At 39.1% G+C, this 15,828-nt stretch overlaps 1 protein-coding gene across 1 annotated transcript in view; it reads right to left on the reverse strand.

Moving 5' to 3' along the window:
• The window catches only part of tmem266 (transmembrane protein 266), an 85,913-nt gene that overhangs the window by 20,199 nt on the left and 49,886 nt on the right, over positions 1-15,828 (reverse strand). Inside the window, exons 4-5 of the mRNA XM_066701844.1 lie at positions 2,965-3,119; positions 1,024-1,097 (exon numbers count right to left, since the gene is read on the reverse strand). Of these exons, the coding sequence (XP_066557941.1) occupies positions 1,024-1,097; positions 2,965-3,119 (229 nt within the window). The remainder of the gene's footprint in view (positions 1-1,023; positions 1,098-2,964; positions 3,120-15,828) is intronic.

Below are 15,828 nucleotides of genomic sequence, written 5' to 3' on the forward strand. Positions count from 1 at the left end.
TTGTGGTGCAGGGGAGTGGGGGGCAATGCAGAACTGCTCAGAAGCAAAGCTGTGTCCCAGTATTCCCGAGCATGACTGCTGCTGAGTATTGCATATATTCAAATGGCTTCCGTGCCTCCACACACTAATAACTTCTTATCTCAGACACAATGTGGAAATCTCAGACTGCTGGCAGCGAACTCACACCTCGTATGAGAACGCATATTTCCCTCGCTCGAGAGGGAGTTATGGGCCTTTGTGGGCTGAAGCCTATTCTTCGAGTTTCTCAATGATTTAATCTCTTCTCCGAAAAAGAAGTGATAGAGAAAGTCATCGAATGCAGTACATTTTCGAAATGGGATAAAAAATTATAATAATTAAGATAGAAAGGGGTTTCTGTGAGTGTCCCCTTCATTTAATAAGCTTGTCATTTCAATGATAAGAGATAGTCCATTACATAGTGTGACCCAGGCTTTTACAAGCTTCAGACTTCTGTACAAGCAGCAGAAGCACAACAAAATAATAATACAATTAAAATAAAAAATACATCTTTAAAATATTATTTGAACACCCAAAACTCTCCATGTTTCCATTCATGATAAGATAAGCCTGGAATTGGGTGGTGTTGGCTTATAAACATTAATTAAAAGCTCATGAAACCTGGAGTGGATCCAACTACTATGCAATGGAAGTCTCTGAAGTTTGCGGGGTCAAAATCATGGATGCCAATGGTAGTGGCATAGCATAAATACTCTCAGCTTGAAGGTGGTTAAAAACATCTTAAATATAATATGATTCAGGTGGATTCAATATAATCAATGCACACTTACTTCTATCAAAATGAAACTGTTTGGCATAATTCCCAGTACACAATTATAAGACACTGGAAACTTTCTCTTTAAAGCAAAATTTAACTTTGCCATTCCCAATCAGACAATGGGAATCGATTAAAACGCAAGGAAGCTTGTTAAGGAGTAGGTCTGAACCCTCAATAACAATGCGTCTGGTGCCTCTAACAATTAGCACCCAGTAAAGCCTGCTTACCTCTGTGAAGAACACAGAAAGGATGACGAGACTGATCCAGTGAATGATGCTTGCAAACTGGAATGCATTGGTAACTAGAAGAAAAACACAGAGCATAAAACAAGCCATATCAGTACATTACATGACAAAACTGCTCATCACTTCACCACAGTTAAAGAAAAAAGGGGCGTCTCTGTAACTTCTCAAACTTTTTCCCATAAGACAGTCTTTGGGGGTCAATTATAGAGCAACCCAGTAAAATTTGGAGCCAGAAGGAAAAATAAAAGGCTGAATGTATCCATCTTTGCAGAGGAAAGACTCAGTTAAGTGACAGAAGTTTACAGAGTGAATTAAGTATTATATTGTAATGTAATTTTATTATTGATGACGGTTCTGTAAATGGAATAGCTTGGCATTCAGATCTTGTCATCTACCTATTCACCAAGCAGATTGTGAACAAATACCCTCCTTGCCCTGTGTGTGACTCTGTCCTCCCATGTGTTTATCTGTCCACCAGTTCAATCTGTCTGTTCAATCAACCTAATTCATCAGCCAATCTTGTCCTGTGCATTTGTCTTCCTCTCCCTGTCGTCCTTTCCTCTATTTATTTTGTGAGGCTGGCAGAATAAATCGCAATGTCCTTTTGACGCGATCCCTGTAGCAACTCCCTGATATCATTAAGGGAGCGCCTCTGGGTTTCCTCTCACAATCGATAAGGGCTGGGGCCCACAGGACGCAGCTCAGTTCATTTCCAGCTTACACTGTTAAGAATCTAATTTGCACCCCTAAACAAATAACGCCGACAAGGGACAGCGTTATTGGACACTCATTCCAGAGCCTTCCACCTGCTCCAGCCATCTCTCTGTATCGTCGCAGCACAACCCACAGTTTCTATAGCCAATGCCAACACCAACATTTCTACACATATATTTATTCCCCCTCTCCCTTTCGACTGCTACTATTTTGCAGCTTTCTGATGACTTGTGTTATTAAGATATTAAAAGGGGAAAATCCTGATTCATAACTATTTCATAAGGCATGCTAATATGTATTTTAATAAGCTGAGGTCGTCAGTCAGTTTCTGACATGCTGTCACAGAGAAAATTCCTGCCAAGCAGGACCTCTAATTATCTTCACTGACAGAATGCAGTGCCACGATTCCCACACTTTTAAAACACTTGCTGTTTCCACATAGCTGTCTGCTGCCCTTGCCATTTAACGGGGCCAGAACGAAAATTGAGGGACAGAGAAAAGACATGATGAAATCTGTGTACCCAAGGGATCTTTAGTTCTCAGAAACCACTTCTCCTTTTCCCAGGTAACTTTCCCCTCTCTTTCTTACATTCTGTAGTCATTTTAAACCATTAACACAATCAATGCTATTCCAGGTCATGAGGGAAAAGTCAGTTTTATATTGCAGAATGGCTGTCAAAATATAGAATTGAGGCTTGTGCTGGGGCTTTTATAATAAATGCAGACAGCGTATCATTTACACTATTCAGACATAAGTAATGGAGCAGGCCTCCCTCTGCCAGTAAAGGACTGAACCAAGTCATTTATTTGAGGGTGGGTTTGTGGAAGGCACCATAACTAGCAGTATGTAAAGTAATATTTAGACATTGAATGAATTAGTGGGTTTTACCTTTAGGGCATATATATCCAGCATTAATGCATATTTTTAACATGGCAAAATTAACAAATTTAGACTTGTATAGCTAGCAACCTATACATACTCAACCTTCTTTCTACTCTTGAACCCGTTGACAAATCCTCCCTTCACCACTAGAGGGCTTACGTCTAGTCCTCAGTCCTCATTTAATACACAATTTATGAGCAAAGTTGCGCTGCAGTGGGAGAAATCAAGAACACCCTGCTTACGAAATGAGAGCAGGTACCCACAGTGCCCACAGTACCCACAGAGAGCTCGAGTGTTGGAGAATGATGCTAGTTTGCTGTACTCACACTGCAGGAGCTTGGTGTCTATGAGGAGCTCCAGAGCCAGAAGAACCACCACCAGCACCACACATGCCACCAGGATGCAGTTGAGGCCAGCACTGAGCAGAAACACCTGCCAGACTGCTGCCCGTCGACCACAGCACGGCTTGAGCCAGTTAGAGCTGGAGACAGGGAGCGCAGGACAGGCAGAGGGGAAGGAGGTGGAAGGAAGGGAGAGAGAGAGAAGAATTCAGAATGAAAAAAGGTGGAAAAAGTCAAGAAAATAAGTCTAGATTGAAGATTCCTCTGCCACACATTAGAAATAAAAATTCTAACCAAATAAAAAACTTTCAGAGGTTTCCTGTTATTAAGGGAAATACAAAGAGGGAATCTGACAGGTTGAGTCAGCAGTGGAAGCTAGCATACTAAGAAGACCTGTCTGACTTTTCACAGGCACCAGCATCAGTTAAAACAATAGGGAATCGTACCCAATGCTTAACAGACTAGGCAGTAATGAGATGAGAGGATATATATATGTAGAGAAGTGCGGGTGATGTATGCTGCTCCTTTGAACAAGGTTTGACATCAGTTTGTGCTTGTGGCGCCTGCGTCTTGAAAATGACAGATACTCTCTTGAGACAGTGGTGTGAAAGTGACAAAAATAAATTACAGGCATGAATTAGGCCATTTCATGAGTATATCAGTTTTCATCAGGGATGGGGATGAAAGCATGTATGATAATCTGGGAGTGTATGGTTATTAGACATACTTAACACAAGCGAGGGAATTCCTGTGGACAGATTTCCAGTTGGATATCGCATATATCAGAGTTTGAATATATGATTCTGTGAAGAGCAGTGTGCAAACACAGAATGACAGCCATTAGAGACAGTGAATCTGACCTTTCAAAGTGGGTATTTCACACCTGCCTAAATTGGACTCCACAGACATGCTATCTCCAGGTGTCTTTTTTTCTAAATGGGGTTTATGTGCATGACTACTGTTACACATACATGTTTATCATGTAAAATAAATTGATATAACTTAAATGTACAGCCAAGCCCAACCCTTAAAGACAATGGAAGATAATTTGAAACTTGTACAATGTCATTTGCAATAAACCTAGATGATGAAATATTAATATTCTCGAAGTTAATGCTTAATTATCACATTGTAAATATTCATATCAAGTTAAAATTGAATATTGTGACTGCAGCATCATTACAACAGAATATCTGAGCTCTACAAGAAACAAAATAAGCTTTAATCTTTGTGCTTGTGACAGTCACCTGGGATAATATATTTTCTTGTAAAGCACTGTAGACTATGCTATATCAGTTTATTCAGCCTAGAGAAAACTGCAATGATTACAGTTGATTAAGTGAGTGTGAGTACTTTCAACTACAACTTTATACACAGTACATATATATATATATATATATGAGAGAGAGAGAGAGAGAGAGAGAACAGCAGAGGGTGCTGTGTTATACACAAGCAGGTAATGAGAGAGACTTTAATGAAACCAGATCACAGAGGATTGAAGTGGCAGCACAAAACACAGGGAACCAACAATAGAGCTGACTAAAGAATAAAGAAACCCTTCAGCTTTGCAAGGTCAGTGTTTTAGGATATACTTGGATAGGAACAATAAAGCTATCCTATAAAAATAATAATACAATAAAAAACAAACACTGCAGAGCAACCAACAATAGTAAAACAAAAAAGGAATATGCTACAGCACTAGGACATTTTCAGAAATACAATAAGATAATTCTCGTGATATAGTGAAGTACTCAGATGCTAAATATTATTATTGTCATCATAAAAAAAAATGTATATCACAGATATATGTATTCACTGGTTCATGCTCATATTAAAATAAAACCAGCTGAACCTTTAGGATTTAATTCATTAATATATTCATTAATTGATTACATTGATTAAATACCAGTGCCTTCAAAAGTACTAGCTCAGACAAATTTGGTCTCACCCAACTTCTATGATATGTCTTATACAGATAAGACTTTGAAATTCTGAGTATGAAAATGTTATTCTTTGCATATTTCTCAGTAAAAAAAACAAAAAACCTCTTGACAAAAAAGAAGACAGAAAAGACTTTAATTAGTTTTCCTCCCTGTTTGTCCTGTGTCCCTCAATTTCTAGCTTAGTGTGGCAGTTTGTGTGGACACAGCGAGAGAGAGTAGGAGATTCCAGGGTTAGGCGCTATTGTAGTCAAAGTGAATAACAGTTAAGAACAAGCTCCACAATGTAGTAATTGTGACATTAATTAAAATGAATTAAAAGGAATCCCCCAGCTGTTACGCCTTTTAAATCATTTGCTTTGGCAGCTAATTAATGAAATTGCTATCCTCAACATTTGATACAAAGAAAAGCATGCGATTAATTACTTCAGCCCTGCTCCGGAGTAATACAAAGCTGTGACATGATGAAACCCAAACAGATGTTATTACAATCTTATCTACAAATGTAGGGAAAAAATACCTCTGACGGTGACAAACGAGATTCTTACAAATTTGTATAAATCTTCAGTGTTTATTTATTTATTTGATCGTTTTTTCTTCTTTTTAAGTAAAAGTTGAGACACTACTAGCCATGCTGTGGAAAGCTTTGCACTGACTGTCTACCCCACAGAAAGTCTGGGGAGGGGTTGTGATTGCAACTCCGTCAGTGAGGAAGATAAACAATGCTAAATTGGGCAGTGATAGACTTCCTGTGTGAAATGCAGGAGCATGGAATGGCCAAGCTTGGAACAATACAGTTTAAGATGCACACAATGAGTCCTACAAGAGAAGATGTTACTCTCTCACAATACATCCCTCCATAGCCCCTCACAGAGTCCCCTCCCTCCATCTGAGATCCACTGACTGATATCACAGACCGGCTTGGAGAGCAGCTTCACTCCATAAGTACTGCTTTATCTGCTTGCAGGAGAAAAGCTTTTCTTACCCAAGACACACTCCTGTTTGCCTTGGCTTTTGTCCACAGTTGATACTGAAATCTCCACCTGCAGTCCAATTGGAATGGAAAAATGTCTGACTCACTGACAGTTTGTGTGTGTGTGTGTGTGTGTGTGTGTGTGTTTGTTTGTTTCCCCTCTTTCTAAACACAGGAGCTAAACTGTCATAGACGGAGTCCCATTTTCCAGCTCTTTAATAAATGCTGTCACAAAAGTCAATGCTGAGAGTCAGGAAAATTCATTGTTAGAAGGGGAATAATAATAATACAAAATACACATACAGATCTGTTTTGAACCCCTAGATAAGGGCAAAACAAAATTAAGGCACTTTTAAATACAGGAGATGGTTTGCAACCAAGACTGCTGTACAGTACACTTCTGCTCCTGAACACTGCAGTGCCGAGGAGTAGACAGAGTGCCTTTCAGACAGGTAAGGTTCCACAATAACAAACATGATTTGGCAAAATGCATGTTTCACGGTTAAGTTGAATTAGCAGTCATCTGATCATAACAAGTTCTCCAGGGTTAAAACACTGAAAGCATAACAGGGAATGAGTTCACCCCCAACACAAGTTAACGTGTTCAACAATCCACGGAAAGGGACGTGTGTGTTTGTTAATTGATTACATTTTTTGGTAGTTTATATGCAATTACATATCTGCTTTCACACCCAGTTAATAATGCTCCGCCTGACACAAACTGATTCCCTTAATCCCTTATATGTTTTTTTCTCTAACCACCTGTCTCCCATACACTGACTCACATTCACCATGGAACAAGGCAAAGTGACCCTGCTCCCTCATTAGTTATGGGCAAAGCCATCTGTACTGCATATAGGACTGTCAACGTCCCAGGAGTAAAGAAAGATGTTTGCATGATTTACATTTTGTAAATGCATAGACCCTTGCATACCCTCATACATAATAATGAACACATTTTCAGGTATAACTCTTTCTTTTTCCAATTGTACCGATTCTTGCCTAGAGCAACTCCAATTACTCACCCCCTTCCCCCCCTCCACACTTTCTTTTAGATTAATACTAATCTTTTTCTCCATACATATGGAAACCAAGAGATGGTGTCTTTCTACACTCCATGACCTTGTTTTGGTCTTTTTGTGGAAAACAGAGGCAAAGAGAGGATTACAGCGTATAAGCGGTAACACCTTCAGACAAAACACAGTGTCACTCCTGATCTCCACTCAAAGAACTCCCTCCTGAGTCCTTCCTGATCAGGGGCCTTGCTCCAGTCCAGGCTTGTAGGTAGAACACAATTATGACAGGTAGAAAGCTTCCGTCTCCTGTGTTTATATTTTTCATTATTTATTAACAACCAGCTCCTGGGATGCTAAATGAGACAGATGTCTCCTATTCGAGGGACAAGGTGAAGTGTATAAAAGATTCAGGGAACACATAAAGCTTACTACACAGGACAGCACGATGGGAGACGGAAGATTTCTTTCCAACTCTTATACTGCTATAACTGCTGTAACAGCTAGAAAATATTGGTCAATCTCACATCTCAGAACATAACATGTAACATATATATATCTTGTTTAAACACGTCTTTCAATAGCACCGATTAAAGTGTGGCAAGATGGCTTTGAGTTCTGCTGAAAACCTCCTCCACAAAGCTAATTCTTCTGGCCATTTGCTGATAGCCTCCAACATGCTTGGCCGAGATGAAGCATGGTGTCTGTAAACAATGTCAGAGTAATCAAATAAAGGCATAACCATGCTGTTAGCAATCAACTTTTTGGCTCAGAACAGTACACAATCCTGGATTCTCCAGATGGTGTTCGCTCTACCACGAAGCTCTGAGCATTGTGCAACGAAGGCAGAGTCCTACATGGGCTGTCCTCTCCACAGGGAAAGGCAAAATCTGTTCACAAGAAAGTGAAATCAAGGCCATACTACGAGACATAAGTTAATATTGTCTTTAAACCGTTCTCAAACAACAAGGTGGGTCCTGTGATTGGATTTCAGAGGCACACCAGGGGGAATGAGGAACGGAACAGGTGTGTAGCCATTGTTTTGAACATACAATCCCTTCTTCCTCAGAATAAAAGACACAAAAAAAAAACAATAATAAAAGCAAAGATCAAACAAAATGCTAAATTTTATTATTGTCTTATGTCAGGCCTGATTCCAAGTCAGGACACTAGACTCTGTTGTGTTTCAACAAAGGCCCTGACAGAATCAAAGTTTATCAAGACACCAATTCAAAATGACAAACCAATACTTTATGACAGGTGTCCACTGGACTGCAGCAAGGAGACTGTGGGGAAACACAAAGCTGCCATTAATATATATTAAAATACTGTAAACACTGAATATGATTTTTTTCTGGAAGGTAGTTATATACATGTTATTTCATAATGTTACCTTGCAATGTTGTGACAACCATACAATGGAGTCAACAAGTTTGCATCGCCTCATCATCATATGGTTCTGCGTTCACATAGTTGTATTGTTGCCACAATGTTATTATTTGGTTAGCTGGGAAGGCAGTCATGCTATTGAAATTCATAGGGTTTGTATATAAAATCTAAATACACAGACACACATGCCATAGGGCAGTTCTGTGAATGCAACATGGAATCACACAAATTGCACAGTTGCAGGAAAGAGAACAAGAAGGAAATATGAAAGAAGAGCTAAGTGAACAGGAAATGCACTCCTTTAAGCCACCGATGACTTTGGCACTTTGTGATGACTCAGATTAGCACTGAGGATCACAACTGCCAAAAATAAACCCAGGTAAAAAAAATAATTAACTTGTCGTCTGCAGGATTTCCAATACATTGTGCATGCAGCACTACCTCTTCTTCTACAGGAATCCCTCCCTTGCTCGATGTGAACACAAAATCAACATGTGGAGAATGAGCTGGTTCTGTTTTAATGCTTTGTCTGCTCATTCAGGTGGCAGAGACACACATTTTGGTTTGGCAATGATATCTGCAGTTTGATAGTATTTTAAAGTTTTGGGTGACAATTACAGTATGTAGCTTTCTTGTACTTTGGTCTGTTTTTTGTGAGCCGCATATTCGTTTATTCAATTAACGCCCTTTATTCAGTTAACATCTAATCATGTATACATACACACAACTAATTCAAATGCTCTTATTGGAAGATTCCCACTAAAGAATGTTGAGTGACAGACATATGTTGTTCCCTTCTCCACATGTGGTGCTGAATCTTTGATGGAACGAGAGTAAAAATAATTCAAACATACTGTTTAACCCCACCAGTCACTTTGTGTTCAATTGTGTAAACCATTTCTATCGAGCATTAATGCCAACCATGTGTCCGAAGGGGTTAATAATATGCAGCACCACACAGAATAAACACTAGTAGGGTGTTGTAAGAAAGCAAACAACAACAACATCAAAAGATTGGATTTTCTTCCTTAAAGGACAGTGCGGATATCCTTTCAGTGACGAAAAAACAGAGAGAACTTCTTGACAGATGAGAACTGGAATGGACCGCACAACTGAACTGTGTATAACCCACTGCAGACTATACAGAGTCATTTAGCCTAAGCCATAAAACAGAAATTAGAAAACACGCTCCCCGCTGCTGTGGCTCAAAGAAGACAACCAGAGATAAGTATGAGGTGAGCAGAGAGAGCTGGAGCCAAGTGCAAAGTGAAGGAAATCAGGTCAGCAAGAGGTCGGTCAAATTAGTCAGGGTTTATTGGAAGCTCCGTAAACGGGAGATGTGATTAATCATCCAAAAGGCTTGGTGTTAATGCACAATTTGGATTTCAAGTCAGATGTATTTACATCGTTTTTGTTGTTTTTGTTTTCTCTTAAGCATTTCCCAGACATAATTCAAATAAATCTAGACAAACAACCTCTATTACTGGAAGTTTCAGATTGCCCTTAATCCTTTCTAGCAGGCATGTGAACTGCAGTAACTTTTGCACAGGTATCCAAGTACGGTAACACTTTACAATAGGTCTCCCAAATTACAGTTTATTAACATAGTAGGTACTCATTAACTACATGTTAGTTACTCATAAGAACAGTGTAATTAAGCATTTGTTAACATGTACTTAATGTGTTGTAAGTACACATTTGTCTGGTCAGGATGCCTTTGGAGCTATACCTGGCATAGGCTTAGGTTTAGGGGGGATGGTGGGGAAACGTCCCCCCAATGTTAAGAGAACCGTAAATTGTCCCCCCCAACATTGTATGCCCGGCTCAGTAGGCGTAGGGGACACATCTCCCACATCATCCCCCCCGTTTTGAAACGAAACCTATTTCCCTCCAGGGCATGGCCTACTTTTTACACATTAAGTACATGTTAACAAATGCTTAATTATACTATTCTTAAGAGTAACTAACATGTAGTTAATAAGTACCTAATATGTTAATAAACTATAATTTTGGAGACCTATTGTAAAGTGTTAACCAAAGTACAAACAACATTCTCTTCAGGAACTGCACATGCCCATCAAAGCAAGATAAAAGTCTAGGCATTAAATAGAAATATATGAATTCATAAATTATACTGGATGCCCACTTTGATTTAGGGACCTTAAAAACTCTGGTGCAGAGGTAGTTGTCATATGTGGTTGGGGAATATAGCAAAATAACGTTATATCATACCGTAAAGATCACTGACACAGGTATTTCTTTAAGGGCCATCTAAGGGCCGGAGGGCAGCGGTGAGTAAAGGTTTCCATTTTGCTATGAATGAATGGATATGGTAGATCTTGCGTGAATGTGAGATTCAGCATGCACTTCCGCCAATTAGACAAGTATCATGTACATACAGGATATAGTTACCTCTTCACAAACGTGTCTGCCTTTGGTTAGAGGTGAACAAGAATCCATCAAGTTGGCATGTTATCCTAATTCAGCTCCTGAGATTCCTTGGTACCCTTCTGATTCCTTAGTTCAAGACAGTGCTGTGACCTTCTCATTCTGATAGCAATGCTGTCAAATGCTGCTTTTCCTTCCTATCATTCTCTAGTCTACAGCATATGCTAGAGCATTCAAATTTATCATAATTTTATTTTTATACAAACAGCAGCCAGTAAGTCCCAAATTACCAGAAGGCACAGTGCTGCCAGCTAGTTTTACCCAACGAGACTTTTAGAGCAATTGCACTAATTAAAAAGTTCCTCATAACTATATTGCCATGCCAACCAGTGCAGGGATCCTTACAGCTCAGTAAATTGTTTTAATCAATCATGTACACGTAATATTAAAAGCTATAGTATTTATATTGTATTGAGAGAGAGAAAGAGAGAGAGAGAGAGAGAACTTGGCTTAATATTAAATACAATACCACAGTCCTTTGAGGCAATGCATATCTTTTTTCTCTCACCATTCTTTGATTTGTAGCTTGGGGTGATTCTTCCTATCTGTACCTCAAGTTTTTCCAATAATGCTGAAGAAATGTGCTTGAATACCTATCTGTTATACTGAATGGCTGAGGCCTCTGATCATGTACGCTACATACAATTCAAAAGGTGTTTTAACATGGCACCAAGCCCCACCTTAAAAAAGCTCTCCTGTACATCACTGTAAGGAATAGAGTAGGATTTAACTCCTAAAAACTCTAATTATACTGATTGTGAAAAACTTTAGGTACAGATTGATCAGATATTTAAGAGGAACTGCGTACTGTCCTCTGTGCCTCGTCTTTATTTATAGGCCTGCAAAAAATATAATTACTAGTTGCAAAATTGTCAATATGGATTACTGGGAGCTGTGGAACAAAATATAAGGGGAACCACTTGGGCTTCGAGCTGTAAAAGTTTGAAGTATTTATTAAGGGGAGAAAATGAGAGAGAATTGTCTGTAGGACTTAACTATTAATGCTAAGCTATATTTTGGTCTTTACACTCAGCCAAAGGGAAGTCACGAAACTAAAGGCATGTTAAAGAGAAAATGCACACAGGCAGTCTGTGTGGTGTGAGAATGCAATCATCTCTGAACGCCAGAGTCAAGGGCAGGATGAATGTGTTTGCAAACATGGTGGTCTTGAAAAACCGAAGATTTGATCAATTCGCTGTAAGGGCAACATCGCTTACCCCATGGGGCTGACAGGATAAGTTAATCCACTGGCTGCAGCCTTCAGAGCATCCGAAAATCATAAAACATAACACAAAGCAAATGCGGTTTAAAAGTGTCCCTAATGCCAGCTGACAGCTACCTTGAAAAGACAAACGGCCGGGGTTGCCTTTGTGTACTGGCACTGCAGTTGTGGCATAGGTATGAAAAACAGTTTTCTGGCACTAGGGGCTTTACCTTGAAAGAGAGTAGTCTGCACATTATGTCTACGTTATGGTATGGTTCTGGTGGATTCTATTACCAAGTTTAGAAAGTGAAGCACTGTCTGACACAAACAAAAAAACTAAAAACTAAAGTGTTCAGTCAGCAGCAAAGTCAAGTCCCTCACAGTCCAGATAAAAGGCCTATCAATCCCCCCCCAAGGTGTCACTTTACTGCAGGTCGAGAACAGTCCCTGAGAGAATCAGGCCCATTTTGTGCCCCCCTGCACACCGAACGCCCACATTCAAACCACTGAGCTTCTTTGCCTTTTTATTTATGCTGCATGCAGTGTAGGAGCCTCATAGAATGCTGAGATCAGTACATTGCAGGTAGTCAGATGAAGACATCACTCGGAAATGCAGCCGGAGACGAAGGAGTGAAAGATTGAGCTGTACCAGCGAGGCAAGAGAGGAGCTAGATTAAATTCTGAAATGAATCAATATGTACGAGGAAGGAAGTGTGAGGCGAAACAGAGCACTCAAGCAAAGAGAGAAGAAAGTCCCCCCGTATATATATAAGGGGTGGACGAAATAATCCAAACCACTGCTGTTTAAAAGTACCATGCATTTCAGCAGGGTTCACTCACATCTGTTACATATATGCATATGAAAAAAACAAGCAAACAATTTTAGCAAACAAATTATTTGACTTGGCACAATCTCTATAATGTAAGATCTTAAAATTACGAGAAATGCTATTACAATGTTGTTACACACCTACCATGTTATTACACATATATTGCATATTACAGTTACCCATCCTTGCAAGGTTTTTAAACTCAACAACTATAATGCATAGTGCTCTCCATTTCAAGATATTATCTTTCATTGGTGTGTCTACTAGGTTGTTGTCTGTCTGATGTCACCAGGAAACAATCAGTCTGATTTGATGGAAATGACCAGCAAACAAAGGCAGGAGATGTAGACCAGACGTTACAAAGCACAGAAAGGAAACTGGTTCCGTATATACATGGAGAAAAAAACATGAGCTTACTTATATTATGATGAGCTGCACTGACTGGCTTACTGTAACGGAACCGAGAACGTGTAAAATGAAAGAAGATGAAAAAAACGGAATGAGAAGGAATGTAAGAATTCAGTATGCTGGGCCCACCACTTCAATAATTGATTGAAGATTCTGATTGATGTCTCTATTATACATTTACATCAGACTGAATCTGATTTTTGCAAAACCGAAATGCATTAGTTATCAGAGCTATGGCAGTGGCATTAATGTTGATTCAAGCTGGGGGGGATCAATCGGAGCATAATTCTTGGAGAAATGGATTCTGCTAGAGCTGTTAGTTTGTTCATAGTTTCAGTTTATATTCGATCACCTCGCCAGGGAGTTATTAAGTCTTCAACAGCTTGATAGAAGTTGTGTTTAAAAAGGAGGCTGCAGCCTCTTTATAAAAAGGAATTGACAGATCTAGAACGTTTCCAGGCATAATACTCATTTTATTATTAGGCCTGATGATACCTTTGCAGTGTTGGCCAAGTCTCTCTCATCTGCAGTGTATGGGGGTGATTGCTACTTAGCCCTACCACTTAATAAACAGACAAAAAGAGCCTCATTCGTGCAGTTTAGTTAAATGAAACACACACTGAATGTGATGGAAAGAGTCCATGAGCATTTTAAGTTAGCAGACGACCCCAGATTAATTGAGGAAACTAATAAACTGTATTATTGCACTTTGTATTGCGCTTATATTTTGTAAGTCGCCCTGGACGAGGGCGTCTGCTAAGAAATAAATAATAATACACAGTCTGGGGTCTCCCTTAAACTACAAGAGTCTCATTTGTGTATTTATTTCATGAGCCCAGGAGAAAACAAATCACCCAGTAATATACACTCAGATGCAGATGCACTTTTTTTTTTTAGGACAACACTATAAATCAGTTATAAGGATTTGAAGGTAACTGAATAATGCTTGACTAAAATGGCAGACAGGGCTTACCAGTAGAAGAAATCTACCAGGTTGCATTAATAAGTGTTGGGACCTTCCGTGTATATATATAAAAAAGAAAGACTGGACCATAAACAGGGCTTCAAAGTAATTTAGATTAAAGATGACTAATCAAAAGGAACTGCAATTTTCATTGTATATGAAGAAAAACACCTCCCCACACATTTCAGCTCACTGTAAAACTAGTCACCAAAAGCAGCACACTTTCTATCTACATTTGACTGCAGCAGTGCTTCAAAAACCCTATTCCTGCAACTAGTACAACTATCCCCCCCCTCTCTCCTCTCTCTCTCTCTCTCTCTCTCTCTCTCTCTCTCTCTCTCTCTCTCTCTCTCTCTCTCTCTCTCTCTCTCTCATGTTTAAAGGGTTCTCCCTGAAATCAGAGCCCCTCACAACAAGGCCCTTGCCTTATGTAGGAAGCACATTTAATAGCATAGTCAGGAATCCACAGCCTTTCAAGTGCATTAGGTTAAACCTCTCTTCTGCCTTTGCCCGCCACTGTTGAAAAATTCAATCTTGGAAGACAAATATTAACAGTCAGCCACCGAGATAAGAAAAAGAAAACATCCAGATCTGAATAAAAATGCAGAGCGAGGTTACACATTACAAAAGCAAGAGAGGCCTTTACTGTTAAACAGGCGAGAAAAAGGGCATAGCAAGCAAGCACAAAATATATGCTGAATGTTTTGGATGCATTTGTACTTGGGGTAATTAATTTTACATTTGATAGCTTCCTTATTATAAACAACCATGCATCATTAAGCACAAACCTTATTCTGCATTACTTAAAGAGTTTGTTTCTGGGGAAAAAAGGAAAGCTATGATATTATAAGGTGAAATATAATGTTAGAGTATGCCTTTGATAGGCTGATTTGCTGAGAAAATATGCATTTGCTTTTATATTTCCTCTACACCTATGACAGGGGAGAAAAAACAGAAGTGCCAGAAGTGTAAAATTAAAAAGAGAAGAAAGATCCCAGAGAGTAAAATGAAAAACATTTTTAAGTTGTCACACACTGTTGTAATCTTTTTTGTTTTCAGGTTAAGACTATATAATTTGTCTGCTTATTTATATTTTTTTAACTGTTTTACGGTTTTATCTTCCACAGAGATTCAACTAAAGAGAAAGGTGGATCTTTCTTTTCTATCTCAGACCCGTAATAGTGTACGCTACTTCATAGATTATGTATAAGTGAAGTCTGATGAAATGCGAAATCCTGAAGTTCATATTTCATTCCCAAATGAATATAATTGTATATGTTTTAGTGTGCTGCTTAGGAAAGTTTCCTATGTAGCTGATAAGGGCCTTTTTTAATAGAATTGACTACCTCCTACAACCGAGACACTGAATCTAATACTTGCAAATTGAGAGAGTTCTTATTAGATCAATTTGCAGTAATACTTCAAAATTGCTCTTAAAGGATGGGATCAAGCCATCTTAATTAGTTTCTTTCACTTGAGAAATTTCTGACTGGGTGTGTTCTGCTTGGTACAGAGCTGTGGCTTGTAGTTACAGGGCGATTTGAGCTGCTGGCTGATGATTCCTACTTAAAAACAATCCCTAAAAGGACTCCAGTAATGGGGACATTAAATGGTGTTGCACAGAGCTCAGAAAGGGGCTGGGGAAGAAGATGCATCATATACTTCATAGTGCAATTCCAT

This window comes from Amia ocellicauda, chromosome 4, assembly GCF_036373705.1.
Source record: "Amia ocellicauda isolate fAmiCal2 chromosome 4, fAmiCal2.hap1, whole genome shotgun sequence".
Taxonomy (NCBI): Eukaryota; Metazoa; Chordata; class Actinopteri; order Amiiformes; family Amiidae; genus Amia; species Amia ocellicauda.